General features: G+C 46.4%; 1 protein-coding gene across 1 annotated transcript in view; it reads right to left on the bottom strand.

Moving 5' to 3' along the window:
- Positions 1 to 835: 835 nt before the first annotated feature.
- The window catches only part of LOC148136112 (NACHT, LRR and PYD domains-containing protein 3-like), a 43,384-nt gene continuing 19,214 nt past the window's right edge, over positions 836 to 25,005 (bottom strand). The window contains exons 4-7 of the mRNA XM_087983939.1: positions 24,060 to 24,153; positions 22,594 to 22,668; positions 2,186 to 2,277; positions 836 to 943 (exon numbers count right to left, since the gene is read on the bottom strand). Of these exons, the coding sequence (XP_087840065.1) occupies positions 836 to 943; positions 2,186 to 2,277; positions 22,594 to 22,668; positions 24,060 to 24,153 (369 nt within the window). The remainder of the gene's footprint in view (positions 944 to 2,185; positions 2,278 to 22,593; positions 22,669 to 24,059; positions 24,154 to 25,005) is intronic.

Below are 25,005 nucleotides of genomic sequence, written 5' to 3'. Positions count from 1 at the left end.
CTCCTGTAGTAGCTTTGACATCCCAAACCCACATTCCCATACATGCGCTGAGCTTATCAGCCTTACCTGAAAGTTAAATCATTCTCTGACCGCTCATGTCTGTCTTTTCGAATTAACTTGCTCTTTTCTGATTCAGAACCATCCTCATATTTCTGTCTATGCACTGTTACTTAGAAGCTCCCACCTCACCACTCTAAAAATGTTGGCAGGATCCGAAACTAGAACTAGCAAATCTCCCCAGTCGGATATTGGTCCCTTTCCAGTTCAGGTGAAACCCATCTTTTTTGAACAGATCTTTTATTTCCCAGAAAAAATCCCAATGATCCAAGAAACTGAATCCCTGCACATTGCACCACCTTTTCAGCCATTGATTTATCAATCCTCTCCTTCCCTCAAACGAAACCCCAAAACACAGAAATGATGTGCCATCTACATTTCGGAAATAAGCCTTTCATCAAGAATGTGACTTGGTTTCAATAGATTCCAGTATCTGCAGTAATCTGCTCCTACATTTTCCCCTGTATCAGCTTTTATTTCTCCCTGCCTCACAATTATCCATCCCCTTTATCTGCGTCTCTTCTCTCTCTTTCTGGGCTCCATCTCCACCTATTGCAGGAGTGAGAGCCACTAACTGCACTTTTTTTCCGAGCTACTTTGAGTGATGAAGGGTCACTGAATCTGAAACGTTACCTTTGTTTTAACTCCACAGAAGCTGCCAAACCTGCCGAGTTTCTCCAGCGATTTCTCTTTTCATCCACATCCACTTCCAGATGACGTTCCCAACGCGGGACCGCACTTCTATTGGCTATAAGCACGAGATTGACAGATGGTCTGATCAATCAGAGCTGGATGAGAGTAAAGGTCCGCCCTGAGGGCTCACGCGGGGTCTCGAGGCGCGGCCGTTTAACCGACTCTGCGCGAGCTCGCGGACTGGGGCCTCGCGCTGGAGAGAAATAAGAGTTTATTTTTAAGTCTTTCAAATGAAGGTGAGAAAACAGGTATGATACTAATCATTAAACTGTTAATGTGTGGATACACTGAGGAGGAAAGTTTTTCTATCCAGTTACCTGTCCAAATGACGTTGGCGCTCGGGGTTAACAGGACACCAGATCAGGATGAGATCCATCCAAGGATTCTGAAGTGAGAGGGGCACTGGCCACAACATCACAGTCTCCTCTGGACTGAGAGGAGGTGTCAGGAGACTGGAGGGTTATCAACATTATGACCTTGTTCTGTGAAGACTTGTAAATTAATCCTGGAATTGACAGCCTTGTCAGTTTAACACTGTTGTTGGGAGAGCTTCAGGAAACAACTATTGGGATAAAACTGATAATCACATGGATAAAGGTGGGTTGGTTAAAAAATGTCAAGGGGAATTGTGTAAAACTATCTTGCTGAAGTTTTCTGATGACTTAACAGAAAGGGTCAATGAGGGCAATGTTACTAATGTGATTAACATGGATTTCCAGAAGATAGCATACAACAAATTGTGCAGATTATAAGTCATGGCACAAGAGGTACGGCAACATGGATACAACATTAACTGAGTGATAGGAAAGAGAGAGTCAGTGGTCAGTGGATATTTTTCTGGCTGGAGGAAGATTTGGAGTGGAGTTCCCAACGGGTCAATATTGGGACTGGCATGTTCCAGTAAGGAGAAAGGATAAGGATAGCAAGGTAAGGGAATCTTGGACAAAGAGGGAGGTTGTGAATTTATTCAAAAAGAAAAAAAAAAGCAAATGGAAGGTTTAGGAAGCTAAAATTGGACAAGGACTGTAAAGATTATAAAGAAAGCAGGAAAGAATTCAAGCAGGGAATTAGTAGAGCAAGAAGGGACCATGAAATTGACAAATAGGTTTAAAGAGAATTCCAAGGCATTCTAGGCATACATTAAAAAATAAAAACAAGAGGATAATGAGGGAGAAGGTAGAACCATTTGAGAATAAAGGAGGAACTTGTGCTTGGAGGCTTGCAAAATCCTAAATGAGTACTTTGTGTCAGTATTGACCCAGAAGAAGGATTTAGAGGATAGTGAGATTAGTGTGGAGCATGCTAATATGCAAGGGCATTTTGAGATCAAGAAAGAAGTGGTATTGGGTTTTTTGAAGAGCATTAAAGTTGCTAAGTCGCAAGGGCTTGATGCTATCTCCACCAAGTTTTTCAGTAAGGCAAGAGTGGAGATTACCGGGACCTTGACCAATACATTTGTATCTTCACTAGCCACTGGAGAGATACCGGAGGACTGGCAAGCAGCTAATGTTTTTCCTCTGTTCAAGACTGCAATTAGAGATAATCCAGGAAGTTATAAACTGGTGAGTCTTTCATCATTCGTTGGGAAGCTATTGACAGAATTCTCCAGGATCGGATTTAAGCATGGCTTTGTGTAGGGCAGGTTGTGTCGAATTTACTTGGTTGAATTTTTTGAGGAGGTGATCGATGAGGGTACAGCAGATGGATATTGTCTCCATGGATTTTAGTAAGGCTTTTGACAAGGTCCCTCATGGTAGGCTCATCCAGAAGAGTATAATGCATGGGATCCACAGTAACTTGGCCGCATGGATTCAGAATTGGTTTGCCCATAGAAGGCATAGAGTAGTTGTGGAAGGGTGTTTTTCTGGCTGGAGAATGGTGACTAGTGGTGTTCCGCAGGGAATCATACTGGGACCTCTGCCTTTGTAACAGATATAAATGACTTGGATGGAGTTGTAGATGGATGGGTTAGTAAGTTTGTAGATGATGCAAAGATCAGTAGAGTTGTGGATATTGTAGAAGGTTGTGAAAGGATGCAGCAGCATATAGATCAGTTGCAGAAATGGGCGGAGAAGTGGCAGATGGCATTTAATCTGTCTAAGTGTGAGGTGCTACTCTTTAGGAGATCAAATGTTAAGGAAAAGTATACAGTTAAGGACAGAACCCTGAACATATCGATGTACAGCGGGATATTAGGGTTCAAGTTTGTAGCTCCCTGAAAGTGGCCACACATGTAGATAGGGTGTTAAGAAGGTGTGTGTCATACTTCCAGTCTTGGTCAGGACATTGAGTCCAAGAGTCAGGATGTCATTTTGCAGCTGCATATGACATTGGCTAGGCCATATGTAGAATATTGCATTTGGTTCAAAGTTTAAAAAAAAATCACACACCAGGTTATAGTCCGACATGTTTATTTAGAAGCAGTAGCCTTTGCAGTGCTTTCGATGGTCGTGGAATATAAAATCGAAAGACATAGAATTTATAGCAAAAGTTTACAGTGTGATGTAACTGAAATGATATATTGAAAAAGACCTGTATCTTATAATCTGATACTCCACAACCACCTGATGAAGGTGCAGCACTCCAAAAGCTAGAGCTTCCAAATAAACCTGTTCGACTATAACCTGGTGTTGTCTGATTTTTAACTTTCTCTTCCATCATTGTATAATTTGCTCTAGAAATAGACTTGCCTTACCTATGAGATAGTATGCTTTCTCGCATGACTCATGAACTGCCTTATCTGGAGACTGTCGCTAATGAGCATGTGAATACAGAGTATTGACCCAAGTCCTGAGAACAATGCACCATTAATACCCACTCTTGGCAAGGTCTCAACTCTGCTGCATGCAAGTGTAAGTCAGCCATCTCGTGGCTAATTTTTAGTACTGAGTCTAGTTAAGCAAATTGTCGTTGGGCCATTTATGAATCCCTACTGAACTGGAGCTTTTCGACACAGTCGTGATCCATTTGTTTTATGGACTGGCTGCTACCCATGACATATTATGAGATGTAATAAGATTGGTCAATTCAAGGTCTGCATCTGAGATTTTCTTCAACACCGTCCGATGAAGAAAAGCAATCCGTATGCCTTCTTGATCACTTGGTCGACCTGCATTGCCACCTTCAGGGCCTGAACATTCTGTACGTCAATTTTCCCAAGGGCATTTCCATTTACCGTGTAGTTCGCTCTCGAATTGGATCTTCCAAAATGCATCATCTCACATTTGCCCGGATTGAACTACATCTGCCATTTCTCTGCCCAAATCTCCAATCTATTTATGTTCTGCTGCATTCTCTGACAGTCCCCTTCATCATCTGCTAACCCACCAATCTCCGTGTCATCTGCAAATCAGACCACCTGTACATCACTCCAGATCATTGATGTAAATAACAAACAACAGTGGTCTCAACACGGATCCCTATGGAACACCACTGGTCACAGTTCTCCATTTTGAGAAACTCCCTTCACTGCTACTCTGTCTCCTGTTGCCCAGCCAGATCTGCATCCATCTAGCTAATACACCCTGGAGCCCCAGAAACTTCACTTTCTCTATCAGCCTGTCTTGGGGAACCTTATCAAATGCCTTACTGAAGTCCATGAGTATGACATCTACAGCCCTTCCCTCATCAATCAACTTTGTCACTTTATTTTTAGATTAGATATCTCAAAGAATTGTCTTCAGTTTTAAAAAAAAGCCAAGCATTAAAATCCCTGTTACTCTTTCTTTCGTCAAAGCTTCCAATGGAAGTATTTCAAAATACGAACTATATTGCACCACTGTTACTTTAACTTGAAGTAGTTAAAACTCTCTTTGCTCAAAGGTTTTTGAAAAGAAACAAGCATTTGGAAAGGCCTTGGACATAAAGATGCAGGTTAGATGGAGATCTAAATGAAGACGGAATATACTCAAAATGAATTTCCCTTCTGGTGAGAATCCAGAAGTCACTCAGGAAGGACATTGCAAAACATCATTTTTTTTTTCTCCCAATCACTGCATAGTCAGTTGCTCAAAACAGAAGAGACCTTTGAGATGATATTGTAAAATCAGGCAGTCAGTGGAAGCGCTGCTGACATTGATGTGTCTGGAAAATTCTAAACTATAAGCAGCAAAACCATTAATCAATTTAAAAAGATTTTAGTACAGGACATTTTTACATCATCTCGGAGAAAGATGCTTGAGATCAGAGCTGAAAGTGTGTCCATTCCTGAAGAAGGGCTCATGCCTGAAAGGTTTCATATTTAGTATGATTTTTATTGCTTTTGTAGGATGTTTCAGACAAGCTGACCAACCAATTTATTTTTGAAACCTGTTGTGTCTTATGAAAAGTTGTCGGAGTTGTAAGATGTTTACCTGTTTTAAGGACGTTCCCAGAACAGCTCCAATTATCATGCTCTGCTCCCAAGGCAAAACGTTTACTTCCCTCTACAGGAACTAAATAGCACATCTAGAGACCGAGTGTCTAATCAATCCAAAATTGATTGATAAATCAATCCAAAATTGCACCTCATAAATCCATAATTTGAAGGTCTCTTATGGTAAAATCCGTGTGTCTTGTCAAGGAGGCCTGGAATCAAATCCCACCTGCTCCAGAGCTGTGCAATAACTTTGAACATAGAACATATCTACAAACAATGCACCTGAAATGGAGCTCCATTTGTCTTGAGAGGTTATGGATACATGATTTTCCAGCAATCTTGTTTTTAACTTACAGTTTAGCAACAGGGCCAACACTAGCAAGGCTTGTCATTCACTTCCATTGAGACAGTGCTGGTGAGTTGCCGACTTGAACAACTGGTCTATCCGGTGAAGATGCATCTATACTGATGTTAGGCAGGGACTTCCATGACTTTGATTCAGTGACAATGCAGGAATACCAATCTAGTTCCAAATTAAGGTAGGACACGAATGTGAATGCACCTGTCAACTTTCTTTTTCAATGATGGAGATTCCAGAATTGGAAGCAACAGCTTGACAAGTGGCTCCAGGATACAGTAAGGACAGGAGCTGCACATGGTGCTGAACATTGTACGGTCATCAGTAAATATTCTCATCTCTGACATTATGAAGGAGCAAATAGATGCAAAGATTATGTGCGAGATAAGCGGCTGTCCGGCCCCATCTCCGGCACTTTTATTTCCCTTCCCAGGAACAAAGATACAGAGGGGTCTGTCCAAAACTTTTTCATTCAACTTTGCAAAGTCGGGTGTTGTTCCCGTTGGTACACACACAAGCATAGTAATCTCCACGCATTATATACACGTATATGTGGGCTGGGTCTCCTACTGCTGTCTTGACCAATGAGTGCTAGGGTTCCCCACCGTTTTCCTTATTTGGGTTCTGGTGCCTGCGATTATTTTGTTATTCACTTGGCCAATCAGTGTTCGAGCTCCCCTTTCTTTCCTTATATGGATGATGTTGTACAACTGTGGTTAAGGGCGGCCTCTCAACTATCGAGGAAAGCTGTTACAATTGTTTCATTCATTAAAAACATGGGGGAGGTCCGGCAACAGTTTCGAGTGTCTGCTTGTGTTTACTATAAGGTAGAAAAGACTAAAATGCTGCTAACCGTTTAAAAATTACACTACAAATCCCCCATGTCTTTTCTTACGGCCTGTAATTTTTAAACCGTAAGTTTCTTCTCCAGGGCGTTTAATAACTCCCGAGCTTGTTCATCAAACTGCCCGTCTCTAATACTACCCCCGCCCAAGAGGGATTCACTTTGTTCCATCTCGAGATTCATTCCTTCAACCTGCCCATAGGGAACATCCCTCTTAGTAAGGGCGGTTTCGATCAGTCGTTGAGTTAATCCCCGGACGCAGGGAATAACGCAGGGAATAACAGGGAATCCTTGAGTTTGAAGTTTCCCCCCGTCAGGTCAGAGGGGGCGCCCCTCTGCCACCACTATACATGAGACAAGAAAGGAAACGACCACTCCCGTCCATTTACCGAACCAAGCTTCCAACCAGTCCGTGAGGCCAGAGTCTGCCCGAGTTTTCGGCCAGTTCGTCCACCAATGTGGTGAGTCCATCCAGGGCGCGGGTGATGGACCCATCAGGGGCTGTGTTGTTGTGGATGAAAGTGCAGCACTGAGTGCCTATCATGACACAAACACCCCCTTCTCTGCCAACATCATGTCTAAGGCCAACCTATTTTCCCACGCCATCCTACTAGTGGCGCCCAGTTGTTCTGCTATTCCTTTCACTGCATCCCAGGTACAATTAATGAACCTCTGCTGATTGTATTAAATATAATTAATCCAATCCACGTTCTTATTGATGGTCACCCACCAGAACAGTGACGACTCAAAACCCGCCGCTATCTGGTTCCTAGCCTTGTATTCGTCAGGAACACCCCTGGGGACCCCTATGGCATCTAAATATGTTATCATCGAAAGAGGTCTCCAAAGCTCTCAGTTCTTCCACTGGAACGGGGTTGCTCTTGTTTTTCGAATGCCAGGGTGAATGGTATGGCCAATTGAACGATTGCACAAGTGCTCGTCCATTTTTGGGGCAGGGTCGGTCGCAGAACTCTCCCACCACAGTACCACCAGAGGTCTGACCTAGCCACATGAATGTGGGAGTAATTCCCGCCCCCGGTAGTTTCATTGACCAGCCGAATTGATCCGCTGCACTTGTCAAATGTCCCCACATCGTTGTCCCACTGTAGTCCCATCCGAGAGACGCAGGCCTGATGCGTACCCGTTACCCCTGAGAATGATGGCGGGCGGGGCGCCCCCTCTGACCTGACGGGGGGAAACTTCAAACTCAAGGATCGACAAGTGAAATCGTTCCAGGCCTCTCGGTCCTGGTACAGCCTTATCATGCAGTCCAAGGCTCATGGGTGTTTCTCCCATCCCAGCAGGAATGGGACCACCTGAGGGTTAGGGTGGGCACTCGTGCATGCGTAGCAATCACTCTTTTTCATGCTCCTCACAATATATTTGACCCATTCCATCCAGGCATTTGCCTCCCCATATCCCGTTTCTATTTCAAAGGTCTTTTCCAAATCCGTCACCTCAATTATTCTAATCTTTTCCTGCTCATCGGTGGCGGATGAGCCCCCAGACTCAGCTTCAATGACCGTGATATACATGCAGCACAGCTGCAACCCCTCCTGTCCTGCCTGGCTCCCAACCCTAATACCCAGTATTGTTCCATTAAGGCTCGCCCCATTGTTTCCCAAGTTCTTTATGGTCAGATAGAGCGGATTGCATTGATTCTGCCCACAATCCCGTCCAGGGGTGATGGGATCACAGACAACTGACACCATAGCTGGACCCTGGGGGCTGGAGGCATATTTATGCCTTCCCTACCATGCAATTGTAATACTAATGTCTGACCCTGGAATCCCCTTTCTCTCTCTAGGTTCCGCTTAGTTTGATTCAGTTCACTTTTGGTCCTACAGGGCACCAACCCACGTAGGTCTAAGCTAAATGTCTGTGTTGGCTTGTTGGCAAGCACTGAGATGGAGAACCACTGACGGTCCTCTGCTTGTTTTTTCCGGAGGCCAAATTGGGTAACACGCACACTATGACCCAGCCCAAGGATAATGGCATAGCAAGTTAACAATACGATTGACCGCATTTTGTCGCGACACCTGTAGCCAGAGGGCACAGTTCCTTTAGACTCGCCAAAGTCCGATTAGTTTGTTCTCGGGGTCTCTGTTCCTTAGATGCCTTTGTCAGAGACGTTCGTTCGTCCTCCGTCGGTTGTGGCACTGGTCCCTTGACTCGAGCGTAATGTGTCCAGCCCTTTTCGGCCGTACGGACAGCCGTTTCGGTCATCAAAAGTACCAGGAAGGGACCGTCCCAAGTTGGTTCGAGGGTACGTTGCTTCCAGCTTTTAATCAGGACCCACTGACCCGGCTTGACGGTGTGCACCGCAAACTCGAGGGGCTGCGTCTGTGCCAAAAGTCCCTGTTGGCGCAAACGAGATAGAGCAGACCCCAGAGCCACCACATATTTTTGCACAAACATATCCCGAGACTCGAATACAGGAGGTTCCCCCTTCGGCCCATGGAACGGGAGGCCAAACAGCATTTCGAAAGGGGAGACGGCCAAATCCCGCCTTGGCTGGGTGCGAATTTGCAATAGGGCAAGGGGTAGGCACTTGGTCCAAGGCAGGCCGATTTCACTAGTGAGTTTGGTTAGCTGCTTTTTGATGGTCTGGTTCATTCTTTCGACCTTGCCCGAGGAGGGGGGATGCCAGGGGGTGTGCAAATGCCAGTCAATCCCCATTGCTTGCACTACATTCTGGAGGACGGTCAAGGTGAAGTGGCTCCCCTGGTCAGAGTCAATAGCGCGGGGCAGCCCAAATCGTGGGATGATTTGTTCGAGTAGAATTTTGCTAACCTGAGTTGCCATTGCCATGGCAGTGGGGAAAGCTTCCACCCATCCTGTCAGGTGATCTACTATTACTAATAGATACTTCAAGCGACCTATGGGGGAGAGCTCAGTGTAATCTACCTGGACATACTCAAACGGCCTATAGGCCGGACTCCTACCTCCTTGTCTTGCATGCTGCCGCAGCCCTCTTTTGTTAATCTTTCGACATGTTATGCAATCTCCTGTGACCTGCTTGGCTACCGTGTACAGACCAGGGTGAGCATATCGGCGCAGGAAGACATCACACAGTGCCTGGGCGCCCCAGTGACCCCCTTGGTGTAGACGGGCAATAATGTCCCGCGTCAACGGTTGATTTAGTAGCTGGCGGCCATCGGGTAAGGTCCACTTCCCTTCCCTATCCTTTGTACCCCCCAGAGATGCAAGAAGAGTTTCTTCTTTGTCAGTAAACGTGGGCACTTCGGTAATTTCGGATATCTGGGGAATCCTTACCAGGCAGTTTATTACTTCCTTCCTCATCCTGGCCAATTTTGCCTGTTCTTCTGCCAATTGATTCCCCAGGGTCTCTATTTTATCGTCTTTCTGGTGCCCTTTCACATGTACTACAGCAATCTCTTGTGGCAGCAACAAATCCTCCAAGATCATGGCTATTAGTTTCTCATGCACCAACTCCTTTCCTCTATTATTTATCATTCGCCTTTCCTTCCAGATCTTCCCAAAGGTGTGTACTACCCCAAATGGCATACTTAGAGTCAGTGTAGATTGTCCCGGCTATTCCCTTTAAATTCCTCAGAGCCCGGTGCAAGGCATACACTTAGCACATTTGTGTGGACCAGGCATTCGGTAGCCGTCCACTTTCCACTAATTCCCAACCAGTCTCACTAATGACTATTTAACCATTGTGTCTCTTCCCATCTATGACTCGAGCGGACCCGTCAATGTACCACCGCCTTCCTGCATGTAAGGGGGTATCCCTCAGATCTTCCCTCACTTTACTCTGGTACTCTTTTATGTCTGAACAGCAGTGTTCCAGTTCCTCCTCCCCTTCCCCTTTCCAAAGAAAGTCCGCCGGGTTCTGGCAGCCCCCGACTTCTATTCGGAGGTCTTCTCGGTCTAACAATATGGCTTCATATTTCAGAATTCTTGAGTCAGTCAGCCACCTCCCAGCCTTCTGATTCAGGATAGTTCTAACCTGGTGGGGAGTAGTGACTGTCAAGGGGGCCCCGAAAGTCAACTTCCTGCTTTCCTCTACCAGCTTTGCCGTGGCTGCCACCGCTTGGACACACTCCGGCCACCCTCGGGAGACTGGATCCAGAATTTTTGACAGGAAAGCCCCCCCCCCCCCCCCCAATACTCCAAAAGCGGCTCCCTTTCTGGAGTTCACAAAGAGATGAAATGTCTTACTAAAATCCGGCAAGCTTAAAACAGGTGTGGTCATCAATTTTTCTTTTAGGATTCCAATTAACTTTTTCTCCTCCTCCTCCCATTTTATTCTGTTGGGTGCCTCCTCAATGAGTTTTAGGTACAAGTCTTTAGTAAAGGGGGCATAGTCATCTATCCATAACCGACAATAGCCTAAGAGTCCCAAGAACTTCCGCAACTCCCTCTTGGTCGTTGGGAGCTGGTCTTGGCCCAGCTATGTCTGCCTCTTCGTAGGATATGTGGAACAATCCATCTTCCGCAACTACACTGGCCCCACCCCCCACCTTTTCCTCCGCTACATCGATGACTGTATCGGCGCCGCCTCGTGCTCCCACGAGGAGGTGGAACAGTTCATCCACTTCACCAACACCTTCCACGCCAACCTCAAATTCACCTGGACAGTCTCAGATTCCTCCCTCCCCTTCCTCGACCTTTCTATTTCCATCTCAGGCGACCGAATCAACACGGACATCTACTACAAACCGACCGACTCCCACAGCTACCTAGACTACACCTCCTCCCACCCTGCCCCCTGTAAAAATGCCATCCCATATTCCCAATTCCTTCGACTCTGCCGCATCTGCTCCCAGGAGGACCAGTTCCAAAAACGCACATCCCAGATGGCCTCCTTCTTCAAGGACTGCAATTTCCCCCCCGACGTGATCGACGATGCCCTCCACCGCATCTCTTCCACTTCCCGATCCTCCGCCCTTGAGCCCCGCCCCTCCAACCGCCACCAGGACAGAACCCCACTGGTCCTCACCGACCACCCCACTAACCTCCATGTACAGCGCATCATCCGCCGTCATTTCCGCCACCTCCAAACGGACCCCACCACCAAGGATATATTTCCCTCCCCTCCCCTATCAGCATTCCGTAAAGATCACTCCTTCCGTGACTCCCTCGTCAGATCCACACCCCCCACCAACCCAACCTCCACTCCCGGCACCTTCCCCTGCAACCGCAGGAGGTGCAAGACTTGCGCCCACACCTCCCCTCTCACCTCCCTCCAAGGCCCCAAAGGAAACTTCCATATCCGCCACAGATTCACCTGTACCTCCACACACATCATCTATTGCATCCTCTGTACCCGATGTGGCCTCCTCTATATTGGGGAGACAGGCCGGCTACTTGCGGAGCGTTTCAGAGAACACCTCTGGGACACCCGGACCAACCAACCCAATCACCCTGTAGCTTAACATTTCAATTCCCCCTCCCACTCCACCAAGGATATGCAGGTCTTTGGACTCCTCCATCGTCAGACCACAGCGAAACGACGGTTGGAGGAAGAACGCCTCATCTTCCGGCTAGGAACCCTCCAACCACAAGGGATGAACTCGGATTTCACCAGTTTCTTCATTTCCCCTCCCCCCAGCCTGTCTCAGTCAAATCCATCAAATTCAGCACCGCCTCCCTAACCTGCAATCTTTTTCCCGACCTCTCCGCCCCCACCCCAATCTGTCCTATCACCCTCACCTTGACCTTTTTCCAACTATCACATTTCCGACGCCCCTCCCCCAAGTCCCTCCTCCCTATCTTTTATCTTAGCCTGCTGGACAAACTGTCCTCATTCCTGAAGAAGGGCTAATGCCCGAAACGTCGATTCTCCTGTTCCCTAGATGCTGCCTGACCTGCTGCGCTTCTCCGGCAACACATTTCCATCTCTGATCTCCAGCATCTGCAGACCTCATTTTCTCTTGGTCATTGGGAGGCCTAGTTCGATTATTGCCAGCAATCGTTCCGGACTTATTCGTTTCTGTCCCTGGCTTATCAAGTGTCCCAGGTACTTAACCTCTTTCTCGACATATTGGAGCTTCTTCTGACTCACTGTTAACCCCTTCTCAGCTAGGTAATTTAACAGGGCATTAGTCCCAAGTAGGACGTCCTCCTCCGCGGGTCCGGATAAAAGGAGATCATCCACGTATTATATAAGCTTAAGGGCCGGGGACAAGGTTAGTCCCTCCAATAATTGTTCCAGAATCTGCCCGAACAGAGTCAGGGACTCAGTGAATCCTTGGGGGAGCACGGTCCACCTGTACTGCTGTTTTCTGCCAGTATCAGGATCCTCCCATTCGAAAGCAAAAAGATCCCTACTGTCCTTGTCCAGGGGACACGCACAGAAGGCATCCTTTAAGTCTATAACACTAAACCAGCCGTGGTCCGGGGGTATTCGCCCCAGAAGAGTGTATGGGTTCGGTACCACAGGGTGCCGTACTTGGACAATTTTATTTACTTCCCTTGGGTCTTGGACCATTCGGTAGCTCCTGTCCGACTTCCGGACCGGCAGGATGGGGGAATTGTATCGTGACATACAGGGCTCTAACAATCCATCTTTTACTGGGTCTTCCATAACTGTCTTCAGGCCCCGCCTCCCTTCCCAAGAGATGGGGTATTGGCGCACTCTGACGTCGGGGCTCTGGGGCTTTAAGTTTACCTCCACAGGTCGAATTGCGAGTCCTCCCCGGTTCCCTTTGGCGACCCAAACCCTAGAGTCTATCTCTGTCAATCGGGACTCACTAAGGTATGACATGGTAACGGCTAATTCATCCTCTTCTCCCACTTCTATTTGTAATCTGAAACGGACTATCAAATCCCGTCCCAACAACCCATAGGGAAGATGGGGGAGGTGAAGGAGTTCCACCTGGAGCTCCTCCTCCTCCAGCCGCAAGGGTTGTGGTTCGAATATTTTCGCACTTAAAAACCCCACCCTTAACTCCTGAAATGTTTAATGTTTTCGGGAATTGAGGATCTGTCGGCTCCTGTGTCAACTAAGAAGGTAACATCTTGTCTAAATGGGCCCACCCGTAAATTTACCAGGGCTTCTTGGTAGGTCCATGTTTCGATCCTCCCCTGACTTCCCTAATCCATTTGTTCACGCTCCATTTCATACATCCCTTCTCTTTCCCTTTTAAACTCAGGACAATCCCTTTTGAAGTTTCCCGCAATGTAACATCCGGCCTCCTGAGGCCGCTCAATTCCATAAGATCCTCCTCTCTCACTTCTGCCCTGACTCGCTTCTCTCCCTCTCCAACTTTTCTTCGACATTCCTCTTTCCACCCCATAACCTCCCTCCCCCATTCCGGTGGACTTACAAGCTTCCCGTACGGCTGCCACCATCATTTTTGTCTTATGTTTCTCCCTTATTACATCCCTCTGAAAGTACACCTTCTGTGCTTCCCATAATAATTCTGCAACATCCTTTTCAGCCCAATCCTCCACTTTCTGTAATTTCTTCTGAATGTCAGGCCATGACTTAGTCACAAAGTGCACCTTAAGCATGCCCTTGCCTATTTCCCCATCGGGGTCCAAATCTGAATACTTTCGCATGGACTCCCGCAAACGGTCTAAAAACTCACTCGGGGATTCATCCTTTTTCTGTCCAACTTCGAATGCTTTCGCTAAATTCCGCTGTTTGGGCACGCAGGTTTGGATCCCCCTGATTATAAGGCTTCTGAGATCTGTCATATTGGCCCGTCCCCCCGCGTCGAAATGATCCCACCGGGGGTCCTCTAAGGGTTACTTCTGCTCTCCACGCTGAGGGTCGTCCTGATGCTCCCTATCCCAAATGGCCATTGCACTATTCCGGATCATAACAATTTCATCGTAATTAAATAGTATTCTCATCATGGCCTGCAGTTCAGCCCATGTGTATATACTGGGCCCCAGAAATTGGTCCAGTTGTATTCCCACACTGACGGGGTCGTCCAGTAGACGGGGTAGTTCATTACGGAGTTGCCGGATATCCCCAGAATTTAAAGGTTGTACTACGAACCCGGTCCGTTCGTTCCCAAATGGCGCCTCTCGTAAGGGGTTCAGCTGTTCAATATTGTCACTCCTCCCAGCTCTCAATCCCTCTTCTCGGTCTCTCCGCATCTCGAGTCGGACTGATTTCCTAGTGCCTGGGGTGGGTTCTGCGTCCCCTCCTGTGCCCCCCCCCCAGCAGTCCCTGCCTCACTGGTCATAGCCTGCTGGGAATTGGATTTATCCATCGCAGGAGGGAGGTCTGCGCTGGACGCCTGGTCGTGCGCGGGTGGTATATACGGGGGCGGGGCAGACAGTGGCAAACCGTCGGTGAGGATGTCCCAAGATTTCTGGGGCTTCCTCGGGTCTGTTTGGGGAATCAGAGGATAGAGACGCGTGGGACTCTCGCCGTCGCCCGCCAACCAGGTGGAGCATTTGCTCTCTTCTGGGTCAAACGGTTGTTTTCTGTTAACATATACATTTAGGATTTGACACACCCAGTCTTCATCAGACCCATACTCGGGCCAAACTACCGAGGGGGCGCGGATTGGTTCTTTGGTCCATATAAAACAACAATATTTTATCATGGTCTCTTTCTTTAAGTCCTTCGTTCTACTACTGTCCATCCATAGACTTAACTTCCGACCTAGTGGACTATCGGGGGGTATTTCTTTCCCATTTGCAGTCTTCCCTGACTTCTCCTTAGTAAATCTAGAAGTCTGATTTCCCATGGTCTATCTTCGGTCCTGGTCTTAAACGCCTAAAACATTTTCACAGATGACCGTCAAAACCACGCGGCCAACAAGGAAGAACAAAAGAAACTCTCGAACCTTGATCCGTGCATGGAGTTGTCTGGCCTTTTTAAATGTGTGTACCCCCCGTGTATAGTCACTAACCGGTCGTCCCAGCACTCGTCCGTGTGTTCCTTTTTCCAGGATTCAAAATTATTTTTAAATGAGCCGGGTCACATCCTCTCTTGGCCGACGGCCGACGGACCAAGCTGATCAATGAGAAGTATAAATATGTACTAGACATGTCTTTGTTGTGATCAGGCTTGATCCGTGAGCCGAAGAGACTCTTCCCCCCCCCCCCCCCGGCAATAATTATTTCATCCCTGAGGAGCCCCCAGTTGTGCAAGATAAGCGGCTGTCCGGCCCCATCTCCGGCACTTTTATTTCCCTTCCCAGGAACAAAGACACGGAGGAGTCTGTCCAAAACTTTTTCATTCAAATTTGCAAAGTCGGGTGTTGTTCCCGTGGGTACACATACGAGCATAGTAATCTCCACGCATTATATACATGTATATGTGGGCTGGGTCTCTTACTGCTGTCTTGACCAATGAGTGCTAGGGTTCCCCACTGGTTTCCTTATTTGGGTTCTGGTGCCTGCGATTATTTTGTTATTCACTTGGCCAATCAGTGTTCGAGATCCCTGTTCTTTCCTTATATGGATGATGTTGTATAACTGTGGTTAAGGGCGGTCTCTCAACTATCGAGGAAGACTGTTACAATTGTTTCATTCATTAAAAACAGGGGGAGGTCCAGCAACAGTTGAGTGTCTGCTTGTGTTTACTATAAGGTAGAATAGACTAAAATGCAGCTAAACGTTTAAAAATTACACTACCCCCTACAATTACAATAAAGCAAAAGATTTTCTCCCGATTTTAAAAAATCATTAGTTAAATCCCAGTCAGAGAACTCTGCTCAACACTGGGCAACATAATATAGAACGAATGGCAACGCACAAAAAGGGGATTCACTGAAATGGTATTGAGGATAAAGGATGATAGCAAGAATAGTTGGAACCAAGAGAAGCTAGGAATATTCTTCTTACAGCTGAGTAGGTGAAGGGAAGATTTGATAGAAACTATTTATATAAAAAGAAACAGACTCCACTGACAGCAAGATGAATGGACAGTGGATGTATTTGATGGTGGAATGATAGTTGATAAAAGGTGGTTTGGTTCCACATGGGACTTCCCTCCAAGTGTCCCTCTTCTCCATCTCCATTTACCTTTTCCCCAGGCAGAATTCAGCCCCGTTCCCTATTCTCCCCCCATTCACCAATCCTTCCATTTCCCCTGCTTCCTATAGTTCCTTGACCTCCACATCTCCCCCCAGTCTCCCTCAAGCCCTCCAACGTCCTATTTGCTCCACCCTCAGTGAATGGAAGTTGGTTTCTCTTGCTCTGTGACTGCATGGATAGAATGTGCAAAAGCAGAGAAGTGAGGAATACCATGCAAGCAACAACAGGAATTGCTTAGCTATGCAGGGGCTATCACCAATCCTGCCAACCAAGGTGTTGGTTAGGCCTCCAGTGGAGGTGGCACAGGCTACATTCCCAAAACTATCTAATGCAATAGCAAATGGTCACTATGTTAGCTAAAAATGAAACTTAAGAAATAGGAAATCAGAAATAAAGTATCAGTGCACAGCCCTTCAGTATTAAACTACTTTAACCAATTAATCACAGCAACGAGGTTAAAATGACCTCTACTTGTCCACTTGAACTGAAGCAAGTGTTAATGCTCCAATAATGACATAATATTGTTCGCAAATAGTCAAACTTCAGGACATGAAGTTAGTGCATGGTGTACTGAAGTTATGCTCATGTTTCTGCACAGCCTTAGTCACAAAGATAAAGTCTTTTATGAGTGACGGCAGAAATTGAACTTCCTCTCCCACTCTGACAAGGTCATGCAGGTCCTGGGCCTCCTCTACCGCCACTCCCTCACCCCCCAACGCCTGGAGGAAGAATACCTCATCTTCCGTCTTGGAACACTTCAATCCCCGGGCGTCAATTTGGGCTTCACCATTTCCTCATTTCCCCTCCCCCACCTTACCCCAGTTCCAGACTTCCAGCTCAGCACCTTCCTCATGACCTCTCCCACCTGCCAATCTTCCTTTCTGCCTATCCACTCCACCCTCCTCTCTGACCTATTGTACACTTAGCTACCTTCTCCCCATCCCCACAACCCTCCCATTTATCTCTCCACCCCGGAGGCTCCCAGCCTCATTCCTGATGAAGGGCTCTTACCCGAAACATCGATTTTCCTGCTCTTCGGATGCTGCCTGACTTGCTGTGCTTTTCCAGCACCACTCTAATCTTGACTCTGATCTCCAGCATCTGCAGTCCTCACTTTCACCTAAAACTTTAACATAGCAGAAGGAAACTGCTGGTTAACACAAGTATAAGTGATTAACTCTGATATCACATGCCCGGTGACCGTGTTCTGAGGATCTGTGTACAATGTGATAAACACTATTGCGAATTTGACTATTTTAGGCAAATGCAGGGTGAATGAATAACATCCAAGTGTAAAAGTACCTCTGGCCATAACCCAGGCTCGTGCTTCTTTCTACATTTTGGCTTAGATTCTGCAGATATGGGAATTCAGAAAATCATGCTCAACTCCAGCCCCCACATCTAACACCATAGTAAAACAGGGAAGGTAACAGGCAACTTGATTCAAACAAGTACCATATTGTAAGAAATGCTAATTGTATTAAATGAGCCCTCACTAAAACCCCATAACCATAATGATACTGAGGTCAATAAAAATCATTGTACACGATTCTGTACAATGTATAGTTTAATGAACAAAATAAGATAGAATTAAATACACTTCCATTTGCGAATCCACTGGGGTGGAAGCTGCTTGGAGGTTTCGCTGCCATCAATCCCCTAAACGTTCTGTAATCAAAGCCTCCGTTGGGACTTTGGGAAACCCCAGTGTTTCAGCAAATCGCGATGCCCCTCGGTCACTCAGCATCACATGATTGGTCTGGAACAGCAGCAGCTTCCAATCAGCATTTAATTAAGCAAATCACAACATATCACCAACAAAAACAGAATTTGCTGGAAGACTTTAGCAAGTCTGGGTGGTACAGTGGTTAGCACTGTTGCCTCACAGCGCCAGAGACCCAGGTTCAATTCCTGCCTCAGGCGACTGTCTGTGTGAAGTTTGCACATTCTCCCTATGTCTGTGTGGGTTTGCTCTGGTTTCCTCCCACAGTCCAAAAATGTGCAGGTTAGGTGAATTGGCCATGTTAAATTGCCTGTAGTGTTAGGTGAAGTGGGGGGGGAATGGGTCCGGGTGGGTCGGTGTGGACTTGTTGGGCCGACGGGCCCGTTTCTACCCTGTAAGTAATCTAATTTAATATCACCAACAAAAACAGAATTTACTGGAAGACTTGAGCAAGTTGGCAGTGGCTGTGGAGAGAAATCAAGATTTAACATTTTGGGTCCAGTGACTCTTCCACAGAGCTGCTAGTCACGAGGAAAGCTTTTTTCTTCATGCAGAAGATAGAGTTGGTTGGGGGTGGGGGAGGGAAGGAGTAAAATGGAGATGGAGCCCAGAGAGAGAGATAAACAGTTGGGCAGATGGAGAAGTGGAGCAGCCTGGGAAATCAAATAGCTAATAGGGGGATAAATTAATGGCTAATAATGGGTTGGTATGTAATAGCAGACCAGGCAAGGACAAGGCTTGGGGTTGGGGCAAGGAATGGGAGAAGGTTTTTCAAGTTCTAAAATTGTTGAACTCAACGAGTCTAGAAGGCTCTAGAGCTCTCAAATAGAAAATGAGGCACTGTTCTGGAACAATGCAGCAAGCCTGACACAGTGATGTAGGCCAGAGAGCAAGATGGGATGCTGAAGTTTCAAGCAACTGGAAGCTCAGGGACATTTTTTTGCACACACAACATGGATGTTCTGCAAAGCAGTCACCCAGTCTATGCTTTGTTTCCCCAGTTTAGTAGAGACCACATTTTGAGCAGGGATTGCAGTAAACTAAATTGAGTGAAGTATAGATTAAGCATGACTTCATCTAGAAGGTGTGTTTAGCCGCTGAGATATTGATGATGGAGGAAGTAAATGGGCAGATATTCCACCTTCTGGGGTTGCAGAATGAAGGAGGAGTGCACCAGAGTCTCCCAGAGAGAATGGTCCTTGCAGAAGGCTGACACGGGAGGGGAGGAGATGGGAGGACATATTTGCTGATGACATTTGGAGGTGGCAGAAATGGGGCTTATGGAGTGTAGAGAGACCTAACTCAGTTCTGCTTTTCTTCCCTTGTCCACATACCCCACAAAGAGACAACATAATTGGGCTCTATGTGGGTATCCACGGCCACCTCTCTGACCTGAAGAAGGTGAGTGCCATTAAGAGAAGCTGTTCAGGTGAGGATAAGCTCAGCCAGGTGGAGGAGGGTGGTGGTGGGTAGGGCCCATCAGGCTATTTTTCCAGGAAGAAGCAGAGAGCCCTGAGACCACCCTGATGGGGAAAGGATTGCTTGTCCATGGTAAAGGGGAGGTGGCTAGAGCCTGCAAACTGAAAATTCTGAAACTGACGTAAAGTATCAGAGAAATTATAGATGTAAGTGGGAAGGGACTGGTCAATGGAAGAAAACCAGATGTGAGTTAGGATCTCTACACTGCATAAGCCCCATTTCTGCCACCTCCACACGCCATCAACAAACTGTTCTGGATACTGTTTGTGTGGAGTTTGCATATTCTCCTTGTGTTCTGTGTGGGTTTCTTCAGGATGCTCCAGTTTCCTCCCACATCCAAAGATGTGCAGGTTCGGTGAACTGGCCAAGCCTCCCATGAGAGGAAACATCCTCCCTGCATTTTCCCTGTCAAAGCCTATGTTTCAATGAGATCACGGCTCATTCTTCTGAATCCCAGTGAGTACAGTCCCAAACTGTTTAATGTTTGTTCATAAGACAATCCATCCATTCTCGGGACCCTCCGAGCGAATCTTCACTGAACTGCCTGCAATGGAATGATGCCTTTCCTTAAATAAAGGGACTGAAACTATTAACACTACTCCAGATGTAGTCTCACCAGCACCTTTTCCAATTACAGGAAGACCTCCCTACTCTTATATTCCAACCTCCTTGAAATAAGGGCTAACAATCACAATTGTCTTTTTTTTCCGGAATCCCTACAATGTGGAAACAGGCCCTCTGGCCCAACAAGTCCACACTGAGCCTCTGAAGAGTAACCCACCCAGACCCATTCCCCTACCCTACTACTCTACGTTTACCCCAATCTAATGCAGCTAACCTGCACAGCCCTGAACACTATGAGCCATTCTCTTTGTTGGCTACGTAGAGCAGTTGATCTTCCGTAATTACACCGGCACCACTCCCCACTCTTCCTCCGCTACATTGATGACTGCATTGGCGCCACCTCGTGCTCCCGCGAGGAGGTTGAGCAATTCATCAACTTCACCAACACATTCCACCCTGACCTTAAATTTACCTGGACCATCTCTGACACCTCCCTCCCCTTCCTGGACCTCTCCATCTCCATCAGTGACGACCGACTTGACACTGACATTTTCTACAAACCCACCGACTCCCACAGCTACCTGGATTACACCTCTTCCCACCCTACCTCTTGCAAAAATGCCATCCCGTATTCCCAATTCCTCCGCCTCCGCCGTATCTGCTCCCAGGAGGAGCGGTTCCACCATAGAACACACCAGATGGCCTCCTTCTTTAGAGACCGCAATTTCCCTTCCCACGTGGTTAAAGATGCCTTCCAACGCATCTCATCCACATCCCGCACCTCCGCCCTCAGACCCAACCCCTCCAACCGCAACAAGGACAGAACACCCCTGGTGCTCACCTTCCACCCTACCAACCTTCGCATAAACCAAATCATCCGCCGACATTTCCGCCACCTCCAAACAGACCCCACCACCAGGGATATATTTCCCTCCCCAACCCTCTCCGCCTTCCGCAAAGACCGTTCCCTCCGTGACTACCTGGTCAGGTCCACGCCCCCCTACGACCCACCTTCCCATCCTGGCACTTTCCCCTGCCACCGCAGGAACTGTAAAACCTGTGCCCACACCTCCTCCCTCACCTCCATCCAAGGCCCTAAAGGAGCCTTCCACATCCATCAAAGTTTTACCTGCACATCCACTAATATCATCTATTGTATCCGTTGCTCCCGATGCGGTCTCCTCTACATTGGGGAGACTGGGCGCCTCCGAGCAGAGAGCTTTAGGGAACATCTCAGAGACACCCGCATCAATCAACCAAATCGCCCAGTGGCTCAACATTTCAACTCCCCCTCCCACTCTGCCGAGGATATGGAGGTGCTGGGCTCCTCCACCGCCGCTCCCTCACCACCAGACGCCTGGAGGAAGAACGCCTCATCTTCTGCCTCAGAACACTTCAACCCCAGGGCATCAATGTGGACTTCAACAGTTTCCTCATTTCCCCTTCCCCCACCTCATCCTAGCTTCTAACCTCCTGCAACTCGACTTGTCCGACCTGCCCAGCTCCTTTTCCACCTATCCACTCCACCCCTCTTCCCTGACCTATCACCTTTATCTCCTCCCCTACTGACCTATTGTACTCTATGCTACTCTCTCCCCACCCCCACCCTCCTCTAGCTTAACTCTCCATGCTTCAGGCTCTCTGCCTTTATTCCTGATGAAGGGCTTTTGCCCGAAACGTCGATTTTGCTGAAGCTCCTCGATGCTGCCTGAACGGCTGTGCTCTTCCAGCACCATTGATCCAGAATCTGGTTTCCAGCATCTGCAGTCATTGTTTTTACCACTATGAGCCATTGGTTAGCTCAGTTGGCAGGGCAGCTGGCTTGTAATACTAATAGCAGAAGTTCAAATGGCACCCTGGCTGAGTTTACCAAGAAGGACTCTCCTTCTCAACCTTTCCCTTTGTCTGAGATGTCGTGATCTTCAGGTTAAACCACCACCACCACCAGTGACCTCTGTCTAATGAGAGATCAGGACGATAGTCACTTTGCCTTTTCTGTTCTGTATGATTTGAAATGGACTTTAATGGAGTGTATTGCACATATTATTTCATAAAATGCTGCATACCTTTGCAACAAAAAAAAATCATTGATTCACATAAATTATCCAGTTATATTACTTAACAATTCAGTATCATCATATCCTACCTCATCAGTGTTCTAACCTGGATAGCTGCCAGAATTTGTTTACCCAAACTATACACAAAATCTTTGAAAATGCTGCAATCTGAATGTCCCTCTGGAGATTTCCAGAGAATATAGATAATTGGCTTCATTTACTCAGTTTAATTCAGTCGGGTTGTTCGAGGCAGAGTAATGCAGTCCGAAAATGCACGGAATTATTCGCAATGTCAACAAAATATGTGACATGATCCTGGCCATCATTGGTATTCCGGGTAAGTGAGTTTGTGCAGAAACTGTGTAAATATGCTGGTTTTACTGTGGGACTGATACTGCTGACCGTCTTTCTGCAGATACCAGGTCACTTTTTATCATATATTTTCAAACTGGTCGGTTGGTCTCAATTCACTCTGGAGTTTTGATTTACTGCCTCGGATACAAGTGAGGTTCTGATTGTAGTTGGCATGACTGTTTCGTACAATGATATCTAAACCAGCGATGCCTGCAAAAGAAAATTTTATATTATCAAATCAGAAACAGAAATTGCTGGAGAAACTCTGCAGGTCTGGCAGCTTCTGTGGAGAGAAAGCAAAGTCAACGTTTTGAGCCTGGTGATCCTTCTACAGAATTGAATCTGTTCCAAAAGCTTTGCCTTTGTTTCTATTTGCTTCATCATCCCAGCTCATCTTGCTCTCCTGCTCCCACCCCTACCCAAATGGGGAATCCAGAGCAAACTGAGGTCCAGCTGCATTTGGTTCACTTTGGTAACTGAGGTCACTGCTCATGACATGGTTATTTGGCAACGTGTTTAAACTTTGGTCAGAAGATAACTCTTCCATACAGGACTTCATCCTCGTATTTGGATCTTCTGTTACTCATCTGCAAGAGGCCACTCAACTCATCATCCAGAGGTGTGATGGGAAATGGGGTAATGTGGTGGAATCTGGTCCGGGTAATGTCTAAAATTAGAAATGTCTGACCAAACTTAAATTGACCAAATCCCAGTATGATCTGAAGATACAATCGGAATGGGATCCGATCTTCAACATTGTGCAGCTTTAGCTTCTCGTGACTCCAAAATAGGTGAGCTTAATCAAAGAACTTTGTCCAGCCTGATAAGAAGTGTGCTTACATTTTCACTGATTCTGGGTTTACCTCCTTTCAGCTTCCTGAATTCCCACACCAGGCTGGGAAATGCTCAAACTGCAAAATCAGTTAAATCAAGGTTCAAAAATCTCATTGAAACTTAGAAAGATGTCAATCAGCTTTCAGGAAGTGGACTAAGGTTTATCCCATAAACTCTCTGTGTATTAAACTTTGGAATAGGCATGTCTGAGATTAAATGAGATCACAGTTGTGATGTTTAACCATTTGCTTAATTCAAAGTCTATGTCTTTTTGTATCAAAATACAAATATGATAGCCTGGACTTGGACAGTATGTTTGCTTCAAACTATTTTAGTCTATTTTCTTTTCTCTTCCTAGCAAGTTAATTTAGTGGCACTTAATATTTTGTCTCTGAAAAGTGTGGCCTGTCTTCCTGCACTTCTTGCTACCTGATGGCCATGGCAGCATCTGATCTGATGGTTGTTATCACTGAGGTCATACCAAGGCAGATCAATGTTTATTTATCCCTTTATCTTTCTTGGATAAAACTCCTGTGTGAAGCATAAATTACATCCTGTCAATAACAGCCACTTCTTGCTCTGGTTGGTTCATTGTTAGTTTTAGCTTTGATCGTTTTGTCACTATTAGCTTCCAGAAAATGAAAAACTAAATATTGCACAAAGAGAAATGCTGTTGTAGTTCTAATAACAACCTATCGTGGTTTTGTATTTCAAAGTTGAGCTATTATAGTGAATCCCAGCTGAGTGGGATTTAAATGGTTCCTTACAGTTCTTAATCCATTGTTGCCATTTGATCTTATTCTGCTGCTCAACGCTCTGACAGTCAGACACATTATAGTAGCCAGTCGAGTCCATAAAGGACTGAGGGGTCAGAACAAAGAAGAGATTCACAGTGATCCAGAGATGGAGAGCAGAAGGAGGTCTATAATTTTACTCTCTACCATTTCTGGCAGCTTTGTTATTTTGTGATCCACATATGTGATAAATTTCATTTGCAATACTATTCCTTGAACTGATCCCATCGATGGAAATCATTCTTTACACGTATTTGAACAAGTCGGAGTTATTTTGGTGAATTTAAGTGGTTGCATTTATTTGTGGGGCAACACAGTCCAAATTCAGGCACCAGATCAAGAAAGCAGTGAAATGTTCTTTTACATAAATCAGCATTGTAATGAACAAATAGAACAGCATAGAGTGTCCAAATACAGATCCTAGTGTTTCCAAAGCATGGAAGGTTTATTAATATCTTAACTTGACATTTGCATATCTCTAGTAGCTGATTTTGTGGGTGGATAAATGAGATGCTGCTGGGGAATGGTGTGCAGGGGGATGCAGGTAGTGTTGTAGATGGTAAAATAATTGTGATTCTGAAAAAAACTGCACAGAGCTGGTATCCCAATATCAGTTCACCTTTTATCTACATGTGCACAGTACACTGGCTGTGGGTAGCCAGCTCAGAATCAACCCCTGAAGTGAGGAGACTGAATTTCCTATTTCCTATTTCAGATGGTGGTAATTCTGTGTGAAATTGTGCTCTGTTATTATCCTTATGCAGCCTGTTTTGGAAGTCAATTGCTCATTCATTCTCTTTGCCCAATCTGTCTAAATCATAGAATCCCGACAATGCAGAAGGTGGTGATTTGGACCATCGGGTCTGTCCTAACCCTTCAAACAGCATCCCACCTAAACTTGGTGCATCACCCTACCACT

The sequence above is a fragment of the Chiloscyllium plagiosum genome, unplaced genomic scaffold (assembly GCF_037043375.1).
Source record: "Chiloscyllium plagiosum isolate Xiang-an unplaced genomic scaffold, Cpla_swu_hap1 HiC_scaffold_47, whole genome shotgun sequence".
Taxonomy (NCBI): Eukaryota; Metazoa; Chordata; class Chondrichthyes; order Orectolobiformes; family Hemiscylliidae; genus Chiloscyllium; species Chiloscyllium plagiosum.
Note: the sequence above shows the minus strand (reverse complement) of the source record. Positions and strands in the feature narration are given on the sequence as shown.